Source organism: Pelophylax lessonae (genome assembly GCF_965119305.1).
Source record: "Pelophylax lessonae genome assembly, chromosome: 3".
NCBI classification, from domain to species: Eukaryota; Metazoa; Chordata; class Amphibia; order Anura; family Ranidae; genus Pelophylax; species Pelophylax lessonae.
The window spans coordinates 142,205,991-142,227,683 of NC_138770.1; the positions used below are offsets into that span (position 1 = coordinate 142,205,991).

General features: G+C 44.2%; 1 protein-coding gene across 1 annotated transcript in view; it reads right to left on the reverse strand.

Annotated features, from left to right (window-relative positions):
* The window catches only part of GREB1 (growth regulating estrogen receptor binding 1), a 227,440-nt gene that overhangs the window by 147,711 nt on the left and 58,036 nt on the right, over window positions 1–21,693 (reverse strand). Inside the window, exon 2 of the mRNA XM_082252227.1 lies at window positions 7,307–7,463. Within this exon, the coding sequence (XP_082108353.1) occupies window positions 7,307–7,463 (157 nt within the window). The remainder of the gene's footprint in view (window positions 1–7,306; window positions 7,464–21,693) is intronic.

Consider the following 21,693-nt stretch of genomic DNA (forward strand, 5'->3'; position numbering starts at 1 on the left):
TGTCAATTTTAAAAGCCAATATAAAGGAAAAGTATTAAAAAAAGCACTTGTAGGTTTAACTAATCATTTTTTTAATGTGTAATTCTCCTTTAAGGGGGCGTGGCAGGAGGTGTGTTCTATGCCTACATCCTTTTGCTAATAGGTGTCCCTCATTCCCATCTCAAAAAGTTGGGAGGTATGCTAGTACGTTATGTGGCTGTTATGCTGCACCCCTGGCTTTAATACAGTATGGATCCCTGATCTGGAACTTAAAGTCTTAAAAGTCTTAGGCCCCATGCACACGGGACGTTTTTAACGCTGCTGTAAGCAGCGTCAGACGTTTTCTTTTTGCAGCCTAAAAACGCCTCTCCATGTTATTCTATGGCCTCATGCACACTCAGACGTTTTTGAGCTGTAAGTGGCTTAGGCGTTTTTAGGCTGCAACAAGAACCCACCACCTGCGCGTTCTGAGGACCAGCGTTACAGCGTTAAAAACGCCTGACGCTGCTAAAAGCTGAATAACTTTGCTATAACGTTGCTTAACGTGCGTTAAGCCACGTTATACGTTTTTTTTTCTTCCATTCAAAATCAATGGTTCCCTATGGGAGCCTATTGATTTGAATGGAGGTCGCACCGCAACACCGCAAGTCGGATCCGACTTGCGGGGTGACTTGCGCTGTGGGAATCTTGAGGGGGAACTCCACGCCAAAATGTGAAAAAAACGGCGTGGGGTCCCCCCCCAAGGTTCCAAACCAGGCCCTTCGGGTCTGTTATGGAATTTGAGGGTAGCCCCATGCCGAAAAAACGGCGTGGGGTCCCCCCCAAAATCCATACCAGACCGTTATCCGAGCATGCAGCCTGGCAGGCCAGGAAAGGGGAGGGGACGAGCGAGCGGCCCCACCCCCCCTGGACCACACCAGGCCACATGCCCTCAACATGGGGGGGTGTTGGTGCTTTGGGGCAGGGGGAGCTCTGCACCCCCCACCTCAAAGCACCTTGCCCCCATGTTGATGAGGACAAGGGCCTCATCCCCACAACCCTGGCCGGTGGTTGTGGGGGTCTGCGGGCAGGGGGCTCATCGGAATCTGGAAGCACCCTTTAACAAGGGGGCCCCCCAGATCCCGGACCCCCTCCCTATGTGAATGGGTATGGGGTACACTGTACCCCTACCCATTCACCCCATAAAAGGCAGTGTATGGAAATAACGACAAGAGACGTTTTGGAAAGTTTATTAAAAATCTTCATCCGACTCTTCTTGTCTTCTCCTCTCCGGGGTCTTCTCCGGGGTCTTCTGCTCTTTTGCTGTCCGCCCTTCTTGTCTTCTCCTCTCCGGGGTCTTCTGCTCTTTTGCTGTCCGCCCTTCTTGTCTTCTCCTCTCCGGGGTCTTCTGCTCTTTTGCTGTCCCCCTCTTCTTGTGTTCTTCTCTCCGGGGTCTTCTGCTGTCCCCTCTTCTGCTGTCCCCCTCTTCTTTTCTTCTCCTCTCCGGTCTTCTGCTCTTTAGCTGTCGGCTGTCGGCTGTCTTCTTCCTCCGGTCCTTCTCCTCCGACGTCTCCGCTGATTATGCCTATCTCCGGTCTCTTCAGCTTATTATATAGCCATTAGGGGCGTGGCCCCGATGACGTCATCGGGAGGCCCCGCCCCCCTCATGTCACAGACGTCTGTGACATGAGGGGGGCGGGGCCTCCCGATGACGTCATCGGGGCCACGCCCCTAATGGCTATATAATAAGCTGAAGAGACCGGAGATAGGCATAATCAGCGGAGACGTCGGAGGAGAAGGACCGGAGGAAGAAGACAGCCGACAGCCGACAGCTAAAGAGCAGAAGACCGGAGAGGAGAAGAAAAGAAGAGGGGGACAGCAGAAGAGGGGACAGCAGAAGACCCCGGAGAGAAGAACACAAGAAGAGGGGGACAGCAAAAGAGCAGAAGACCCCGGAGAGGAGAAGACAAGAAGGGCGGACAGCAAAAGAGCAGAAGACCCCGGAGAGGAGAAGACAAGAAGGGCGGACAGCAAAAGAGCAGAAGACCCCGGAGAAGACCCCGGAGAGGAGAAGACAAGAAGAGTCGGATGAAGATTTTTAATAAACTTTCCAAAACGTCTCTTGTCGTTATTTCCATACACTGCCTTTTATGGGGTGAATGGGTAGGGGTACAGTGTACCCCATACCCATTCACATAGGGAGGGGGTCCGGGATCTGGGGGGCCCCCTTGTTAAAGGGTGCTTCCAGATTCCGATGAGCCCCCTGCCCGCAGACCCCCACAACCACCGGCCAGGGTTGTGGGGATGAGGCCCTTGTCCTCATCAACATGGGGGCAAGGTGCTTTGAGGTGGGGGGTGCAGAGCTCCCCCTGCCCCAAAGCACCAACACCCCCCCATGTTGAGGGCATGTGGCCTGGTGTGGTCCAGGGGGGGTGGGGCCGCTCGCTCGTCCCCTCCCCTTTCCTGGCCTGCCAGGCTGCATGCTCGGATAACGGTCTGGTATGGATTTTGGGGGGGACCCCACGCCGTTTTTTCGGCATGGGGCTACCCTCAAATTCCATAACAGACCCGAAGGGCCTGGTTTGGAACCTTGGGGGGGGACCCCACGCCGTTTTTTTCACATTTTGGCGTGGAGTTCCCCCTCAAGATTCCCACAGCGCAAGTCACCCCGCAAGTCGGATCCGACTTGCGGTGTTGCGGTGCGACCTCCATTCAAATCAATAGGCTCCCATAGGGAACCATTGATTTTGAATGGAAGAAAAAAAAACGCTGCTAAAAGCAACGTGGCAAAACGTGCAATAACGCCAATGGAAAAAGCTACTGAAAGCACGTTTTTACAGCTGCTTTTTCCGGCGTCAGAACTAACTTTGACGTACGTTTTTTCTAACGCCCCGTGTGCATGGGGCCTTAAAGTCGGAGGCACGTTCTTATCTGCACACTTGTTTTGGGTTAGTGTGTATTGAAGCATAAGGATCACTATGACAGGTAGACAACATTTCAGAAGAGGAGGCTAGCAATGGCATTCCTACACTTCTCTCTTGACGGTTTTTAATTAAACACTGTAGTTATTCCTAGCTTCAAATATAAAAGCTGCAGTTGTATAAAAAACATACAGGCTATGCACAAAAGTTATTCTACTTACATAGCACATGACAAATATTATATAAATATATATAGTTTTGCTCCTTGCTAATCTGTCTTGTATTTCTTTAGTTATTCCCTTCTTTTTCTTTTCTATCCTCTTCTTTCTTTTCTACTTTTACATATTCCTGGATCTTTATATACTTCTTTTCCCATCTCTGTGTATGCAGTAGCACATTTGTGTAACATTTATGCCAGCACAAGTTTTTATAGGTGCTATCCCATTTTACATACGAGCCTTGCATATTTTTTTTAGACACATTATTTAACTCAGTCATGATTTAAAATGGGAATTTTAATTGATCTGCTCTGTGCAGTATTTTAAAATCTTTCCCAAGGCACAGTCATGTGGATGGAAAACATTTTTTTCCCACAAAACAGAAAACACAATACATATTATAGTGTCCTCGTTGCTAGGGCACACAGAAAAGAAGTGCAGTGACATGAACGAAGTGTCACTACATTAAATAAAGCTGTAAAACTTTACACTGTACCAGCCTGAACAGTAAAACCATGTTTTACCATGCAGGCTAGTGCAAACCTAGCTTCATGCCTAAAACGGTTCTATAACCAGAATGTTTTTTACCTTAATATATTACCTGCATTAAGGTAAAATACCTTCCACTAGTTGCACCCTCCACTCCCCTTCCTAAATACTTACCTGAGCCCTGTATCAATCCAGCACTGTGATCGTCTGATGCAGAGTTGGTTCTCTCTCTCCCCCCTCACAGGCTCAGAGACAGCAGCAGGAGCCATTGGCTCCTGCTGCTGTCAACTGAATGCTGTGAGGAGGGAGCATGGGGGGTGGTAGGCGAGCCGCACTGTGTGTGTCAATACATGCACACAGCCCGGTTTGGGTGGATGTCTGCATGTGCACCCCCATAGGAAGCAAAGAGGAGGAGCTGAGAGTTCTGGCCTAGGACCCCCGATGAGGAGGTTCAGGGCTGCTCTGTGCAATACAGCAGGTACTGCAGGATTGCAGGTAAGTATAACATGTTATATACATATATATATATATATATATATATATACTGTGTATATATATATATATATATATATATATATATATATATATATCTGTATAGCTTTTTAGTAAAGTTTTAAGTAAAAGAATAAATAATGAGGTTTACTTAACCCCCCTCCCCATATTCTATATGGCAAAATTATCTTCGGTAAAAATCATGACATTAAGTAAATGGTAATAATGGCCACAAAAGAACAGTAAAATTTTAATGAAAGCAGAACTAAAGTCAAACAAAGAATCTTGCGAGCAGACAGGCTATTTACCGCAGAAGAGAAATGCTATGTCCCTCCTGCAATAAAATAAACCTACCTGCATACTCGCAGTCCTCTCTACAATGTACACAGAGCTGCGCATGTTTACATTTTCTGCACAGTACCAGTGTGCCAGGATATCTAACTTCTGCGGATGCATGTCAATTACTGATCAAGACAGCCAAAGACTGTCCCCCAGAAGAAGCTGGGGAGAAAATGCCAACATTGGCAAGGGACCTTGTGAACATTGGACCGTTGAAGAGGAGATGAGCATCTTCTGCTTTAGGTTAAGGCACTCCTAGAAACCTCTGGAGAAACCCAAAGGCTCAATGGAACCCTTGTTAGGAGAGGCTGGTCTGGACTCTTGTTTGCAGCATCCCCATATAACACACATCTGTTAAAAAAAATTCACTACAAAATAATAATATAAATATATATTATTGCTTTTAACCTCCCTGGCGGTATTTCCGAGTGTGGCTCGGGGTGGAATTTTAGTGCCATTAGCGGTAACCCCGAGCCACACTCAGGGTACCGCCAGGGAGCATCGCTAGATCCTGGTAGAGGTTACTTACCTTGTTCCCGGGATCCCGCGATGTGTCACTGCAGCATACGGTGGCCGAATCTTCCACCCGATGCTGTGACCCCCGGCTTCCGTCTCCTGCGACGTGACGCTCGCAGGGGGTTGGAACCAACGGCAAATTTGAAAAGTATAACACACAAACACACTGACATATTGTAATCCTGTTGGATTACATTACAAAATAAAATAAATTTACATTAGTTTGCCCCCCAGTGCCCTTTCCTGCAGTTTTACTGTACTTTATATATATATATATATATATATATATATATATATATATATATATATATATATATACACATGTATATCTATATATATATATATATGTATACACACACATACTGTTTATATATATATATATATATACATATACATATATATATATAAACATATATATAAATATATATATATATATATATATATATATATATATATATATATATATAGATACTTTAACCTTTTTATAGTTATTTATTATATTATAATTTATGATTTTGTGTTTCAAACTTTATCATACCCGAGATGTTATAAAGAAGAACGCACAGTAAAAAAAAAAGTCATATGTAAATAGTTGGTTTGGGCTGCTCATCCTTAAGAATTACTAGAAAAATAATGGTACCGCTTTCAGCACCTAAAATCGGAAACAATCATACCGCCAGGGAGGTTAAATGCAGAAAGTCAGTGTGCCATAGCTTTCTCTTCAAGAAACCCCTAACAACCTCTGGAAGAACCCCAAGGTTCCATTGAATCCTGGTTAAGAAAAGCTTAATCGGGACTTTTCTTTGCAGTATACCCATATACCACACACCCGATAAAAACAATTCAATGCAGAATATTTCGATTTATAATACAGTAAACCCTCCTCCATTGCCGGGGTTACGTTTCGGACCCAGCCGCGAAAAGTGAAAATCCGCGAAATAGAAAACCCCTTATAAAATGCACTGTAGGCATGTTTTTTTACTGTCACTGTACGTGTAAAAGCATTTTAAGGTCTTTAAAACACTTTTAAAACAATAGAAACTCATTTAAACACATAAAAGATACTGAGAGACATAGCAAGAGCTATGGAAAACACAAAAATATTTCATTTTTAATGATTTATATAGTAAAATAACATTACAAAAAACAACACAATATACCGGGACCGCAAAAACTGAACCGCGATGGAGCGGGGTTTACTGTATTGCTTTTGAAGGTAAAAGATCAATCCCACCATAGCTTTATCATCAATAAACCCCTAGCAACCTGTCTAGAGGAACCCCAGGAATCCAAATAACATTTATTGAGAAGGGCTGGGGTGGACTGTTGTTTGCAGTATCCCCATATAACACATACTTGTTAAAAACAATTCACTACAAAACATTTATGTAAATGAGTGCTTTTATAGGCAGAAGATCAATCTGGCTATAGCTTTCTCATCAAGGAACCTCTAGCAATCTCTGAAGGAACCCCAGGAATCCAAATAACATCTTTTGCGAAGGGCAAGGGTGGATTCTTGTTTGCAGTATCCCCATATAACCAGTGCTTTAAGTGGACCGGTATGCACTGGTACTCAGTACCGCCACTTCCAAATATGGCTCTAGAGCATACCGCCGCCTCTCCATGCGCCTTAGCACACCAGTACGCTCATTATGGACATCTGCGCCCTCAATTGCCCCCCCCCCCCAAGAATATTTCCCACTCCAGAGCCAGACCAGTCACCACCAGTGAGTCCCCCTGCTCCGGAGTCCCAGCCCAGGCCAGGGGGGGTGCTCTGTGGGGACCCTGATGTGTGGTGGGGGGGGAATTTATAGGCTATAATAGAGTACCGGCACCTCTTTTGGGCCACTTAAAGCACTTCATATAACACACATTTGTTAAAAGCAATTCACTAAAAAACATTTAAATATATTATTGCTTTTATGGCAGAAGATCAATCTGGCTATAGCTTTCTCATTAAGGAACCCCTAGCAGTCTCTGGAGGAACCCCAAGAATCCACAGAACCTTTATTGAAAAAGGCTGATGTGAATACAGTTTGGAGTATCCTCATAAAACACACACTTGTTAAAAACAATTCACTCCAAAATATTTTGGATATTATTTTATTTAAAAGCAGAAGGTCAATCTGCCATAGCTTTCTAGCAAACTCTGGTGGAACCATGGAACCCTGGTTGAAAAAAGGCTGATCTGGACCCTTGTTTGCAGTACCTCCATATAACACACACTTGTTAAAGCCAATTCACTACAAAATACAAATATGTCTATTGCTTCTTTCATTGATGTAAGCAGTGTACACAATAAATTCAATCTATTTTAGAATCTGGAAACTCTAAAATGACAGCAGCCGTGTATACAGGCTTGCAATCTCTTACCTTCCAAGCAGGAGAGGTGCTGTTCAGCTTCCAAATACAGCTGTGAAAAGATGGGTCGGGGGACCAAGTTGTTTGACCTCAGAGATGCCTCGATGGAATTGTGCAAAACTTCCTCAAAACGCGTTGTCTTGAGCTGCCCAGCATACGAATTCCCCATCTTCCATAGGAGTGGAAAAAAAATAACATTAGCTTTTCGAAAAAAAAAAAGGTAACAGTTCCAATGGATTCAGACAATATATAATCCTGTAAGGTCACGTATAAGGGTGCTGGTTAACAGTTCTCATAGTGATAGAAGGAGATAGAGTGATGTGAGTAGGAACACTGCAATGAGAATCTGCAGTGAGGCAGAGGATTCCTCCTCTTTTACTGTGTGATCTGACCCTGTGTGGTTTGATATATTACAGGAAACAGCCTGCCAGCAGCCACTTCCAAGTCACCAATGACCACAGGCTGACACCTTCTAAAAGACATTAGAGTGCCTGTGATCCTGGAGGCTCCCCACTGTTTACAATCTGTACAGGAACATCACAGTAAGAACTCTGTGTCTCACAATACACTTCCTATTGCTTCTAAAGGAGATAGCAGTCGATTTGCGCAGACACACAAAGCTAGTCTTTCTCATTAAGAGCTGACAACGTCATTGCTACATCTGAGATGAGCCGCTGTAATTGCTGGGTGTCCTATACAAAAACAGCATGTCCTAAAACACAAAGCTTTTTTTTTTTTCTAAATTGCAAAATACTTTTTCGAAACAAAATGTGTTTTTCTTCACACTTTTTTCTGTTCTGATGATTCAAGCACAGACATCTGCACAATGTTTAAAACTGAACTCAACGTAGATATGAAAAAAAGAAAGAAAAAACCCTACTGAGTGCAGTTATATATTTATTTAAAAATCCCTACTGAGTGCAGTTATATATTTATTTTAAAAACCCTACAGAGTGCAGTTATATATTTATTTAAAAAACCCTACAGAGTGCAGTTATATATTTATTTAAAAAACCCTACTGACTGCAGTTATATTTTTATTTAAAAATCCCTACTGAGTGCAGTTATATATTTATTTAAAAAACCCTACTGAGTGCAGTTATATTTTTATTTAAAAAACCCTACTGAGTGCAGTTATGTATTTATTTAAAAAACCCTACTGAGTGCAGTTATATATGTATTTTAAAAAACCCTACTGAGTGCAGTTTTATATTTATTTAAAAAACCCTACTGAGTGCAGTTATATATTTATTTAAAAAACCCTACTGAGTGCAGTTATATTTTTATTTAAAAAAACCCTATTGTGTGCAGTTATGTATTTATTTAAAAAAACCCTACTGAGTGCAGTTATATATTTATTTTAAAAACCCTACTGAGTGCAGTTATATATTTATTTAAAAAACCCTACTGAGTGCAGTTATATATGTATTTAAAAAATCCTACTGAGTGCAGTTATATATTTATTTAAAAAACCCTACTGAGTGCAGTTGTATATTTATTTAAAAAACCCTACTGAGTGCAGTTTTATATTTATTTAAAAAACCCTACTGAGTGCAGTTTTATATTTATTTAAAAAACCCTACTGTGTACAGTTTTATATTTATTTAAAAAACCCTACTGACTGCAGTTATATATTTATTTAAAAAACCCTACTGAGTGCAGTTATATATTTATTTTAAAAAAAACCACTGAGTGCAGTTATATATTTATTTAAAAAACCCTACTGAGTGCAGTTATATATTTATTTAAAAAACCCTACTGAGTTCAGTTATATATTTATTTAAAAAAAAAAAAAAAAAAAAACAATTACAGTAAGACCCCGTTCACACTGGGGCGATCCGACTTGCCGGGGCGACCTCACAGGTCACGGCGCGCAGCTACCACCGCAACCTCGCAGCGCCCGGCACGGACTTCATAACATTGAAGTCAATGCAGGTCGCTCCAGGTCGCCCCAAAGAAGCCCTTTTTGTAAGTCGGAGCGACTTGTGTCGCTCCTATTAGAACGGGTCCACAGCTTCTCTATGGCAGGCGACCTACGGCGACCTGTCAGGCGACCAGGTCGTCTGACAGGTCGCCCCAGTGTGAACGGGGTCTTAAACCTTGGATTGCGAGCATAATTCGTTCTGGAAACATGCTTGTAATCCAAAGCATATCAAAGCGAATTTCCCCATAAGAAATAATGGAAACTCAGATGATTCGTTCCACAAGTCCTTCGGTTTATAGTCTATATACAAAGATTATAGCAATGTGATAGGTTGTGTAACCATAAAATGTCCATCCACAATATGCAGCCTTCCCAAGGGGATTAAAAGCAAAATCTGGCAGAGCTGCAGAATATAAGAGAGATGAGAGGAGCCTCTAAGTGTAGCAATATGGTTACATTTAATGAAGGCTCAACATTTAGCAACTCACATGGTTGATGATTAAAATAGGCACACCTAAGTATGCAGGCATCCGGAGTAAAGCTGTCCACATAGACCATCTTCTGAACCACCGGCTCTCTGGCAGTCTGCAATCCTGACCGGGAAGAATAGCCTGCAGTAGAGTGATCTGAAAGTGAGGCTTTGAATCACTCGTGGAGTGCAGCGGGGAAGGGTGTGATGAAGATGGCAGTGCAGAGGATGGTCTATGTGGACAGCTTTACCCCAGATGCCTGCATACTTAGATGTGCCTGTTTTAATCATCAACCATGTGAGTTGCTAAATATTGAACCTTCATTAAATGTAACCATATTGCTACACTTTAGAGGCTCCTCTCTTCTTTTTTATACATGACGCTACTTGTATATCAAGACATCGCTTGTATATCAAGTCAAAATTTATTTAAAAAATTTGCTTGTCTTGCAAAGCGCTCTCAAACCAAGTTACTCTCAATCCAAGGTTTTACTGTACATGTATTTTTAGAGTCGGTTCACACTGGGGCGACACGACTCTGTACTACTTCGGGGGCGACTTGTGCATTCCCATGCACCACGACTTCGGAGCGACTTGCAGGGACTTCACATAATGGAAGTCTATGCAAGTCGCTCCAAGGTCGCTCCGAAGTAGTACAGGACCCTTTTTCTAAGTCGGAGCGACTTGTGTCGCTCCTATTAGAACGGGTCCTGTAGCAGTCAATGGACCGCGAGGGAGCGCGACTTGTCAGGCTGACAAGTCGCCTGACAAGTCGCGCTAGTGTGAATCGAGACTAAATGTAATTGGTTTTAATACAAGCAGAAAATCCCCAAGCTCAACCGCACAATTGAGAAATACTTGGTGAGATTTGGTGCTCAGGGTGGGGGAACCCCCACCCCCTTTACCAACATCCAAAGCAGAAATTCAGCAATCAACTTGATAACTCCTTAGTATTATCCTTAAGTCCCAATTCACACTATAGTGATGGCAGACATCGCATATGATTCGGAGCACACTGCTCTGAAAATCACATGCGATGTCTGCTTGATGCGAATTCAGCCTTACAAATTGTATGGCTGAATTTGCATCAGATTCGGACACAACATGCACAGGACCGTTTTTTGGGTCTGCAGCAGAATCGGATCGCATGGGTGTGAACTGCCTGCGATTTGAATGCGATGCAGGCACACGCAGTGGATTCCCAGGGTTCCTGCATATATGTGAACCGGCACTTATTTGGCTATATCATATACACAGGAGAAATGCTCAATGCTAATTGGTTTAACCACTTGCCGACCAGCCGCCGCAGATATACGGCGGCAGGTACCCGTGAAACGCTATATCGGTATGTCGCTTCATGGGAGCGATTGTGGGGGCGAGCGTCAATTCGCCAGTGGGAAAGCGGGGCCGGCAGCTGCGATTGCCGCCGGGCACCCATGATTTTTTTTTTCTTTTTTTTTTTTAATTTATAGCGCAAAAAATAAAAAACATGGTGGTGATCAAATATAACCAAAAGAAAGCTCTACTTGTAAAAAAAAGTGATGTAAGTTTTATTTGGGTACAGACTTGCATGACCACGCAACTGTCAGTTAAAGTAACGCACTGCTATACCACAAAATAATGGCCTGGTCATGAGGGGGAGTAAATCTTCTTGAGGTCAAGTGGTTAACCACTTTAAGACCGGAAGGATTTGCCCCCTTAATGACCAGACCCTATTTTGCGATTCGGCACTGTGTTATTTTAACGGACAATTGCGTGGTCGTACCCAAATAAAATTGATGTCCTTTTTTTTCCCACAAATAGAGCTTTCTTTTGGTGGTATTTGATCACCTGTGCGATTTTTATTTTTAGCGCTATAAACAAAAAAATAGCAACAATTTTGAAAAAAAAAAACAATATTTTTCACATTCTGCTATATGACATTCTCAAAAAAAAAAAAAAAATGTAAAAATCAAAATATTTTAAAATTTTAGGCCAATTTGTTTTCTGCTACATATTTTTGGTAAAACAAAAAAAAAAAATATCGCAATAAGCGTATTTTGATTGCTTTGCGCAAAAGTTATCGCGTCTACTAACTACGGGAAAGATTTATGTAATTTTTATTGTTTTTTTACTAGTAATGGCGGCGCTCTGGGATTTTTTGCGGGACTGCGACATTGCGGCGGACAGATCGGACCCCTAACTGACATTTTTGACACTTTTGGGGGGACCAGTGACATTACTACAGTAATCAGTGCTAAAAATATGCACTGTTACTGTAATAATGACACTGGCAGGGAAGGGGTTAACAGTATAGGTGATCAAGGGGTTAAATGTGACCCTAGGGGAGTGATTTTAACTGTGGGGGGGGTGTGGCTTCTGAGATGACCATAGAGACCTGTGATCCTATATAGAAGGATCACATGAGCTCTGTGATCATTTCAGGGAGAAGGACGGTCGGGTGGTCGGGAAGTGGTTAAAGAAAACCTGTCACCGGAAAATCGTTACAGGGTTAGGGTTAGGGTTAAGTACAAAAAAAAAATTGTTAGTTATAAACAATTAAAGTTACACCCAAGCACATAAAATCCCCCGTCATGGGCGCCTACACATGAAAACGCTGACTGCAATGCACACTGGAGTGAGAGCCTTATTTCTAGCACCAGACCTTCTCCGTAGCGCTTAACTGATGACCTATAGGGGGCTTTTAAAGGGTTGCCTATGGAAAATATAGGGTACTGAAGTTTGTTGCAATTTCACGGGCGCATGCAAATTTAAGTGAAGCCGGATTCCAAGCCGTTTTGCTTGATATGGGCCCCCCTGGGTCACCGGTTGCAACAAAAGTACCTTTGTGCATGTTTCCCCAAGTGTGAGCACTGAGACAATGACCAGTCCAGTATCTTTGGGTTTTTAGGTTTATTTGAGAACTTGGATGGGAGAAGGGATGAGTGGGATACTCCTTTGGCTCAACTATGCACAATTTGCTAGGGACAACTGAAAATGCCGTTTGGCGCTGACTTGACGCTGGCTAAATGCCGGTCAACGCTGGCTTGCTGCCTATTAACTCCAAACTGACTCTGGACTGCTTTCCTTGCATAAAGAAGTCCTCTTGAGCTCCCTTAAGCACTCCTTGCTGAGGTAGCTACTTGTACTACTGCTGCGCAGCTAAATACTTTAGGGCCCACACCGGCACCCTCTTTCTCTCCTTTATCTTCAGAGCTTAGACACTGGCACCCCCTTTCTCTAAGCCTTCTCTACTGGGTAGCTGGCTCCCGAATCCCTCTGACCTTCTGGAGTGGTCCTCTCTCCTAGGCAGACCCCTGGGCAGTTTCGAGTACTCACAACACTGTTTTTCCCCGAAACCTCTGCCCAGCAGCTCCACTCGGTCCACAGCACTCTGGATCCCTCCTCTGCAGCTCAGCTCAACCTTCGTCCTTTAGGCCGACTGCCCAGGACACTTTAACTACCGCTGACAGGAGGAGAGACAGCCATCCCCCTCCTCCTGGGACTCTGCTTCCCGCCAAAGACGCCCTGTCACATGCTCCCCTCAGACGTATAACTCATCCCAGGGTGCATTGCGGCAAATTCCGCCCACTGAGATAGCCATAAGCCCTGGTGTGCTATTGGCTAGGTTTCCTCCACTGTCCAATAAGAACCCTCATTGGAAACAGTGGGGAGACTCCCCAGGCTCAACAGGTCACACCTGGAAACATGTGACAGCCTAACTAAATAATCAGGCCCCCCTGATATGCAAGGAAGATGGCCTCTGCCCCCACTTATAACTGGCCTTCATAGCAAAGAACACATGGAAGGGCAACGCACATGAGACAAACAAAGATAAAAATTCCCAGTTCAATTTGCTAACCAGTTTGCTTAGCAACAGAATTAACCTGTCTAACAGTTTGCGTCGAAACAGGGGTTCTGCAGCTTACACATGCGTTTGCAAATGTGTGCTAACTAAACCCCTGTTTTGACGCAAACCGGCAGGTTCATTTGGTTAATTTGTAGAGACTTGTAAACCTGTTGGGGACTAATCAACTCCCCTATTTTAGGCTAGGTTTGCACCTATGCATTTTGCAGTGCTTTTGCAGATTTGCAATAATGCACTACAGTCTGTTTAACAGTACTTACTATGGGTCACGTTCACATCTATACATAGCATTACTATGCAGAAATGCATCTTTTGGAAAAGGTGCAGGGTCTTTTTTACACAGTGCGTTTTTGGCTCCTTGGACTTCAATCGAATGGCATCAAAAATGCATCGAAAATGCATTTACATCAGACACCTCCTCCTAGCAACATTAACACATCCCAAAAAACGTACAATGCATCAAAAACTTGCATGAAAAATGAAGAACACGCCAGAAAACAGGCCTCAAAAACCAAAAAAGAATTGGCCATTCTGCTCTTTTAAGGCCGTCTGTGTCTCCTCTGGGCAGAAGTCTACTTACATATGTACATAGTTTGTGAGGTTGAAAAAAGACATCAGTCCATCCAGTTCAACCTATGATGTGTGTGTTTGCTGTTAACCATACATTGTATACCCCTTTATGTTGTGGTCTTTAAGGTGCCCATCTAATAGTTTTTTTAAACGATGCTCCCTGTTGATACGACTGCTTGTGGAAGAGAATTCCACATCCTTACTGCTCTGACAGTAAAGAACCCCTTACGTATTTTAAGGTTAAACTGTTTTCCTCTAGTTTTAGTGAGTGGCCATGTGTCTTATTGTATTCCCTTTCTCTGAAAAGTTTGTTCCTTATGCTGTGGTCATCACCAGTACAGTATTTGTACATTGATATCATATTTTTTCTCAAGCGTCTCTTCTCCAGAGAGAATAAGTTCAATGCTTGCAGTATTTCCTCATAGCTGAGATCCTCCATTCCCCTAATTATTTTTGTTGCCCTGCTCTGGACTCTGTCCAGTTCTAGCACATAATTTCTGTGGACCAGATCTGGACGGCATACTCCAGATGTGGCTGGACCAGAGTCTTGTAGAGTGGGAGAATAATCTCTTTATTTCAGGAGTGAATCCCCTTTTTTATACATCCCAGTATTGTGTTGGTTTTGCTTGCAGTGGCTTGGTATTGCATTGCCAAGCCTGTTGTCCACCAGTACCCCCAGGTCCTTTTCCATCTTTCACCCAAAGGTTCCCCCCCCAAGCAAGTAGCTTTCTTTCGTGTTTCTGACGCCCAAGTGCATTACCTTACATTTTTCAACATTAAACCTCATCTGCCATGTAGTTGCCCATCCCATTATTTTGTTCAGGCCCGCTTGTAAGGTTTCCACATCCTGCATAGAAGTTATTGGCCTGCTTAGCTTAGTATCATCCACAAATACAGAGATTTTGCTGGATATCCCCTCCTCTAGATCGTTTATGAATAAATTAAACAGGATTGGTCCCAGGACAGATCCTTGGGGGTCTCAGGACAGATCCTTGGCTGGGGGACTCCACTTTCCACACCCGCCCAATCCGAGTACTCCCACTCCCCGAGTACTTACCATCATAGACACAGGAAATCAGGGGAAATATATTCAAAAGGACATATACAGCAAATAAACTTTTTGCTTTTAGTAGTGAGGGGGACACAACCGTCTGAAAAGATTTACTGCTGTTCCTTGCTCCCTGTTCTAAAGACAGAAAAGGTAACTAGGGGAAATTATGTGACACAGCAATAAAAACCTGACAGATATTCTAACCCTTCTTCCTCTATCTACATCTATCTACAAAAATGTGAGGAAATATGGCTGGAGTTCCACTTTAACGAGGACCAGACCACCCCAAGGCAATCTGTTGCTGAGAAACACATAAACATGTGCCCTTGAATACCAGAGAACCATCGACACAGCTCAATAAGCAGTACAGTGACAGAATGGATGCCATAAATGTTCCATTATTGTGAACAATGCATTATCCTCTGTTAATCCCAGCTATCACTGCCCCATTTTGTGGACAGAGAGAGATCTCAAGACATACACATTATTTGGTAGCATTAGGGAGATGAAGTCTTCTCCTCACGTCATTAGAACATACTGTTCTTGTTCAGAGGAACACAAAGTTCTCTCCACTTCTATTTGTTATAGTGAAGAAAAATTTGATGTATTATGTCTACTGTAAGGCAGGGTTCTTGGGTTTCTACAATGTATTTCATTTAAAGTGTACATACAGTAAGGCTTTTGTTATCTGTAGTGTTTGGTGAAATCTTCCCAGTAGTTCTGAGTAGAGAATGTACATTTAGGGAAAGAGAAATCCAACTGCATACATACTGTCTTGTCCTTGTATTTCCATGTTGCTTCCTTAGTTAGGGTGGTTGATTGGTATCATAGTCAGCATACTAAATTGTGAACCCACATAGAACAGGATCTTATCTCTTCGGCACTTTCTTGCCCTGGACAGATCCTACCCACAATATTTCTAAAGACTTCTTCCCTCTTATGGTTCATGCTATTTCACAGGTGTAGAATGCATTTTTTAATATAAGTCTACTCTCTTCTAGGCCGAGCCCTTTAACCCTGATGTTTGGTAATGCCTCCTTTTCCCCAATGGTCCTCAGCACTAAGTTCCTTGCTTGGTGACAAAGGGATAATCCTTGGTTGAGTTAGGTTCTTAGGGGTAGAACCCTTATCCCCCTTTCTCAATTAGTACCCACTTGTCATAATCCCAAACTACGGCCCTGCAGCTGTTGCAGAACTACACATCCCATGAGGCATTGTAAAGCTCTGCCATTCACATACATGACTAGGCATGATGGGAATTGTTGTTCCTGAACAACTGCAGGGCCGTAGTTTGGGAATCCCTGCTCTAATGCATGGTTGGAGTATACACAGCTGTAGCATTACTTGGGCAAACCATCTTTCATAGATTCCCTGACAAGGCCTATCACGGACGTTACTCTTGCAGCCTTCCGACCACTACCTATACCAAATCTACAGTCTTTTGTTGAGAGAGTCATATCCTGACCCGCCTCCATTTCTGTTGAAATGGGAATAAGAGCTCCAGGTGTCTGCGGAGGATGTGGACTGGGACAAAATACTGAAGTCTCTTACAAATTGTCAATTTCCCCCCATGCGCAAGAGCGCAATTATCGTGTCCTGTCTAGATGGTATCGCTGCCCTACAATTTTACACAAGATTGATCCCTCTGTTCCCAATACCTGTTGGCACAGTTTGCAGGCTCCTGGCGCTATGTCACACATTTGGGGCACTTATCCAAAAATTATCCTGTTCTGGAACAAAATATTGCATTTACATAATAAACTTACCAGAATCAAACCTATGAATAAGACTCTGTATACTGTGCTGTCTTTGCTGCCGGGATCCTACAGACAAGTCAAGCGCAGTCTTAGCAGACACTTTAGTACCGCTGCACACTCTATGATAGCTAGACACTGGGAGTGTTCAGAGGTCCATTCGATGGCTGAATGGGCTTGTGAAATGGATACAATTGATCACTTAGAGCATATGGTCACCTGGGATGAGGACAACTCAGAATTATATAACCACACGTGGAGAGCATGGTCTTACTTATGATATTCCTCCAATTTAACTCATTGGTCTCTACACCACTGTGAGACACAGACAACATAGGGGGCATCCCATGGGTTTCTTGCCATTCCCCCCCCCCCCCTCTTGTGTTTTCTTTTTGTGCCCTCTCTTCTATTTCCTCTTTTTTCTTTTGTTCTATAATTATTTATACTTGTTGGTTATCAGGCCTAAAAGCCAATTGTCTTTACATACCTGTTATTAACATTGTTTGGGTTTGAATCTAATACTTTATGCTTGCTATTATGAACCTATTAGGCCTCTTGCATATTGCAACTTGAAAAAGCTCAGTACAGCTACTGCTTTATTTTTTTACTGAGCTAAAATACAGCCCATTAATTGCACACAGGCGCATAAACAAGCACTGTGCATTCTTCAGTAAAAAAAAAATTGAAAAATCTGCATTTTTGATCAGTAATTTACGCCTTATGCGCACAAATATGCGCAAATGTCCATTTACATACTGTGCAGAACAAGAACATGAGAATAAGCTTTCGTGCATTTGCGCCAAAATGCACATGTGCGTGAAATTGCACGAACGCATATGCACGAAAATACACGCAATTACATACAAAAAAAGAGGCTGAAAAAGTAGATGTTCAAAGAGGAGTATCGTGTGCAAGAGACCTTACTTGTCCTGTCTCATGACTAGTGGGTTTCGTATATAATAATTAAGACTTGATTTTTTGTCGGCATTGTTATCCACTATTTTATCTTTAATTTGTGTGACCTATTTTTCATGTTTCTGTGCTATATATGCTATGATCCACTTATTTGGTTATACATAATCTACTATGATCTTGAATGCTTATCATCTTTGTAAACTTTCAATTAACAAGATTAAGCATTAAAAGAGATCCTACCAGAATCATCCTAAAAATAAATCCTAACTATACTGTATACTGTAAATCCTAACTATACTGTATGTACTGTATTACTGCACAGCAATACTTCTATACATCCCTGTGCATGATAAATGGGGTTTTTGTACTCACTGTAAAATCATTTTCTTGGAGTCCACTGAGGGACATAGGAAGCCACTCACCTTCAGGTTACAGGAGGGCTGGACACTGGCAAACAAAAAAAACTTTAGGCCAGTCCTAAATAACTCCCTTCTTCCGGCATGCCTCAGTTCAGTAGCAATGTATTTGCATGACCATAAATACAGAACGGTGGGACCTGTGTCGGTTGGTAGACTCCAAAAAAAGGATTTTACAATCGGTGCAAAAGTCCAATTTCCGTCTTCTTCATTGAGGGACACAAGAAATAAATTACTTCCAGCAGGATGGTTGAATGCTGCAAAGACAGCCAAATCAGGATGTTGATTTGGAGACAGGGCCAGCCTTTGGGGTGTGCGGGCTGTGCAGTCGCACAGGGCGCCATGGGCAACAGGCCATGCGGCCATCAAAGCTTGCAGCAGTCAATTACTCACAGCCAGGACGAGTCACAGCAGGACTGTCTGAAGATGGGGCTGGCTGAAGATCAACGCACCTGAAAAAAAAAATGACCACGGCCGGCCCAACAGGAACACTGTGCATGCACCGCCGCCACTTGGGAAAGCTTGTACACGCTCGGCTATTCTCCGGCAGACGGCATATGCGTGGTGACATGTTGGTACCGGGCAACGCCATTTTTAAATGCAAGGCACCTCACCAAATGGTAAGTGAGACCCCTCCACAGCCCCTGCATCTCCTCAGGAGATGCAGTGCTGCATGCATGGTAAAGGAGATTCTCCAGAAGAATCTCCTGTGCCATGCCCTCAGAATTGCATCTTCTGTACTATGCCCGCAGCACTGCCTCTCCTGCACCATGCCCACAGCCCTGCATGTACCATGCCCACAGTCCTGCATCATGCCCACAGCCCTGCATCTCCTACACCATGCCTGCAGCCCCTGCATCTCCAGCACCATGCCCGCAGCCCCTGCATCATGCCTGCAGCCCCTGCATCTCCTGCACCATGCCCGCAGCCCCTGCACCATGCCCGCAGCCTCTGTATCTCCGGAACCATGTTTGCAGCCCCTGCATCTCCTGCACCATGCCCGCAGCCCCTGCATCTCCTGCACCATGACCGCAGCCCCTGCATCATGCCTCCAGCCTCTGCATCTCCTGCACTATGCCCGCAGCCCCTGCATCATGCCCACAGCCACTGCATCTCCTGCACCATGCTCGCAGCCCCTGCATCTTATGTACTATGCCAGCAGCACTGCCTCTACTGTACCATGCCCACAACCCTGCATGTACCATGCCCACAGACCTGCATCTCCTACACCATGCCTGCAGCCCCTGCATCTCCTGCACCATGCCCGCAGCCCCTGCATCATGCCTGCAGCCTCTGCATCTCCTGCACTATGCCCGCAGCCCCTGCATCTCCTGTACCATGCCCACAGCCCCTGCATCATGCCCACAGCCACTGCATCTCCTGTACCATGCTCGCAGCCCCTGCATCTCCTGTACCATGCCTGCAGCCCCTGCATCACTCTCTCATTTGTTACAAATGTTTTTTTCCTCTTTGTATATGTTTAGGTGACCAGGGGGCGAGGGTCAAGGGCACAGCCCTGCATCATACCATGCCCGCAGCCCCTGCATCTCCTGTACCATGTCCGCAGCCCCTGCATCTCCTGCACCATACCCGCAGCCCCTGCATCTCCTGCACCATGCCCGCAGCCCCTGCACCATGCCTGCAGCCCCTGCATCTCCTGCACCATGCCTGCAGACCCTGCATCTCCTGCACCATGCCCGCAGCCCCTGCATCTCCTGCACCATGCCCGCAGCCCCTGCATCATGCCCACAGCCCTGCATCTCCTACACCATGCCTGCAGCCCCTGCATCTCCTGCATCATGCCCACAGCCCCAGCATCTCCTGCACCATGCCCGCAGCCTCTGCATCTCCTGCACCACCTGTACCATGCCCCTGCATCTCCTGCACCATGCTTCCAGCCTCTGCATCTGTAAAATGCCCGCAGAACTGCCTCTCCTGTACCATGCCCACAGCCCTGCATGTACCATGCCCACAGCCCTGCATCTCCTACACCATGCCTTAAGCCCCTGCATTTCCTGCACCATGCCCACGGCCCCTGCATCTCCTACACCATGCCCGCAGCCCCTGCATCTCCTGCACCATACCCGCAGCCTCTGCATCATGCCCACAGCCTCTGCATCTCCTGCACCATGCTCGCAGCCCCTGCATCTCCTGTACCATGCCTGCAGCCCCTGCATCACTCTCATTTGTTACAAATATTTTTTTCCTCTTTGTGTATGTTTAGGTGACCAGGGGGCGAGGGGCAAGGGGTGAGGATGGGGGGTGCCACAAGATTAGCTCGCACAGGGCGCCTGAAAAATTTAAGGCCGGCCCTGTTTGGAGATATGACTTCTCCTGCAACCAAGTCCCCTGCATCGGCAGGCTGTCCAGGACTTTCCCCCAAGTCCAATAGGATGACACCCATCATGAGGACCTTCCAAATGACGGGGAGTAAAAGACTATTCTAGAGCCTGTATTCTTAAGCCATAAGGCCACGGACAATCTGGTCTTCAGTGACAAATGAATCAGTCTGTAGGGACTGAAACTGACTTGTCCCATGATGACAGGATGTTGCAGTAAAGATTACACTGCAACAAACGTTCCAGTAAAGGTCTGAAGTGAAACTTGGCAAACTGGAATCCCTTTAAGGGGTCAAACAATTAGCTTCCCTACATAGATTTACTCAGGAAAGCCTTATTTTGAGTTCATTAAAGCTTCTTACTTTAACTAAAGCCCTGATGAAAGGGGAGTTTTTTCTGACCCCCAAAACATGTTGGCTTTTTTGTTGGCTACCCTCAGACCAACAATTAATTCAAGAGCAGAGAATCACACAAGTCCTGGACTTTAGAGCTTGCATTTAAGACTGGAGTTTCTATTTGTGGAAGAAACATTCTGGCTTGAGCTGTGTCCAGGACTAGACCCAGATACTTCAAACTCTGCTGGAGCAGATGAAAGGCCAAAGAGCAGGGTCACAAATTGGTAGTGCTGGGGAAATTCTGATGCACAGGAAAAATGAAAACATGTATGTATGCATACTTGATGTCCACAGATACAATATACTGTATATATACACAGTATATATATATATATATATATATATATATATATATATATAAAACGTGCAGCGCTAAGAGAATGATGTATGCAGATAATCATTCAAATAAACAACAAATGGTGAAATAAATAACTAAAGAGAGTCCCAAGTGAAGAGCGTGATAATACAACTCCAGGGTGATGTGTGTGGTCCCAGTGGACATCAGATCCCAACACCGAAAGGAGAAATTATAAATATATGCGCTCACCAGAAGGGCTGAACCCAAAATGTCACACGACAAAAGGGTCAGATGGGCTCATACAATGACATGTTGATCTCCAAACAGAAACTGCAGTCCCAGATGTCCAAGTTTGCGATCACAGGATGAATGAAGTAAGGTGAAAAACTCTCATTCCCCAAGTGACATGTAAAGGATAATC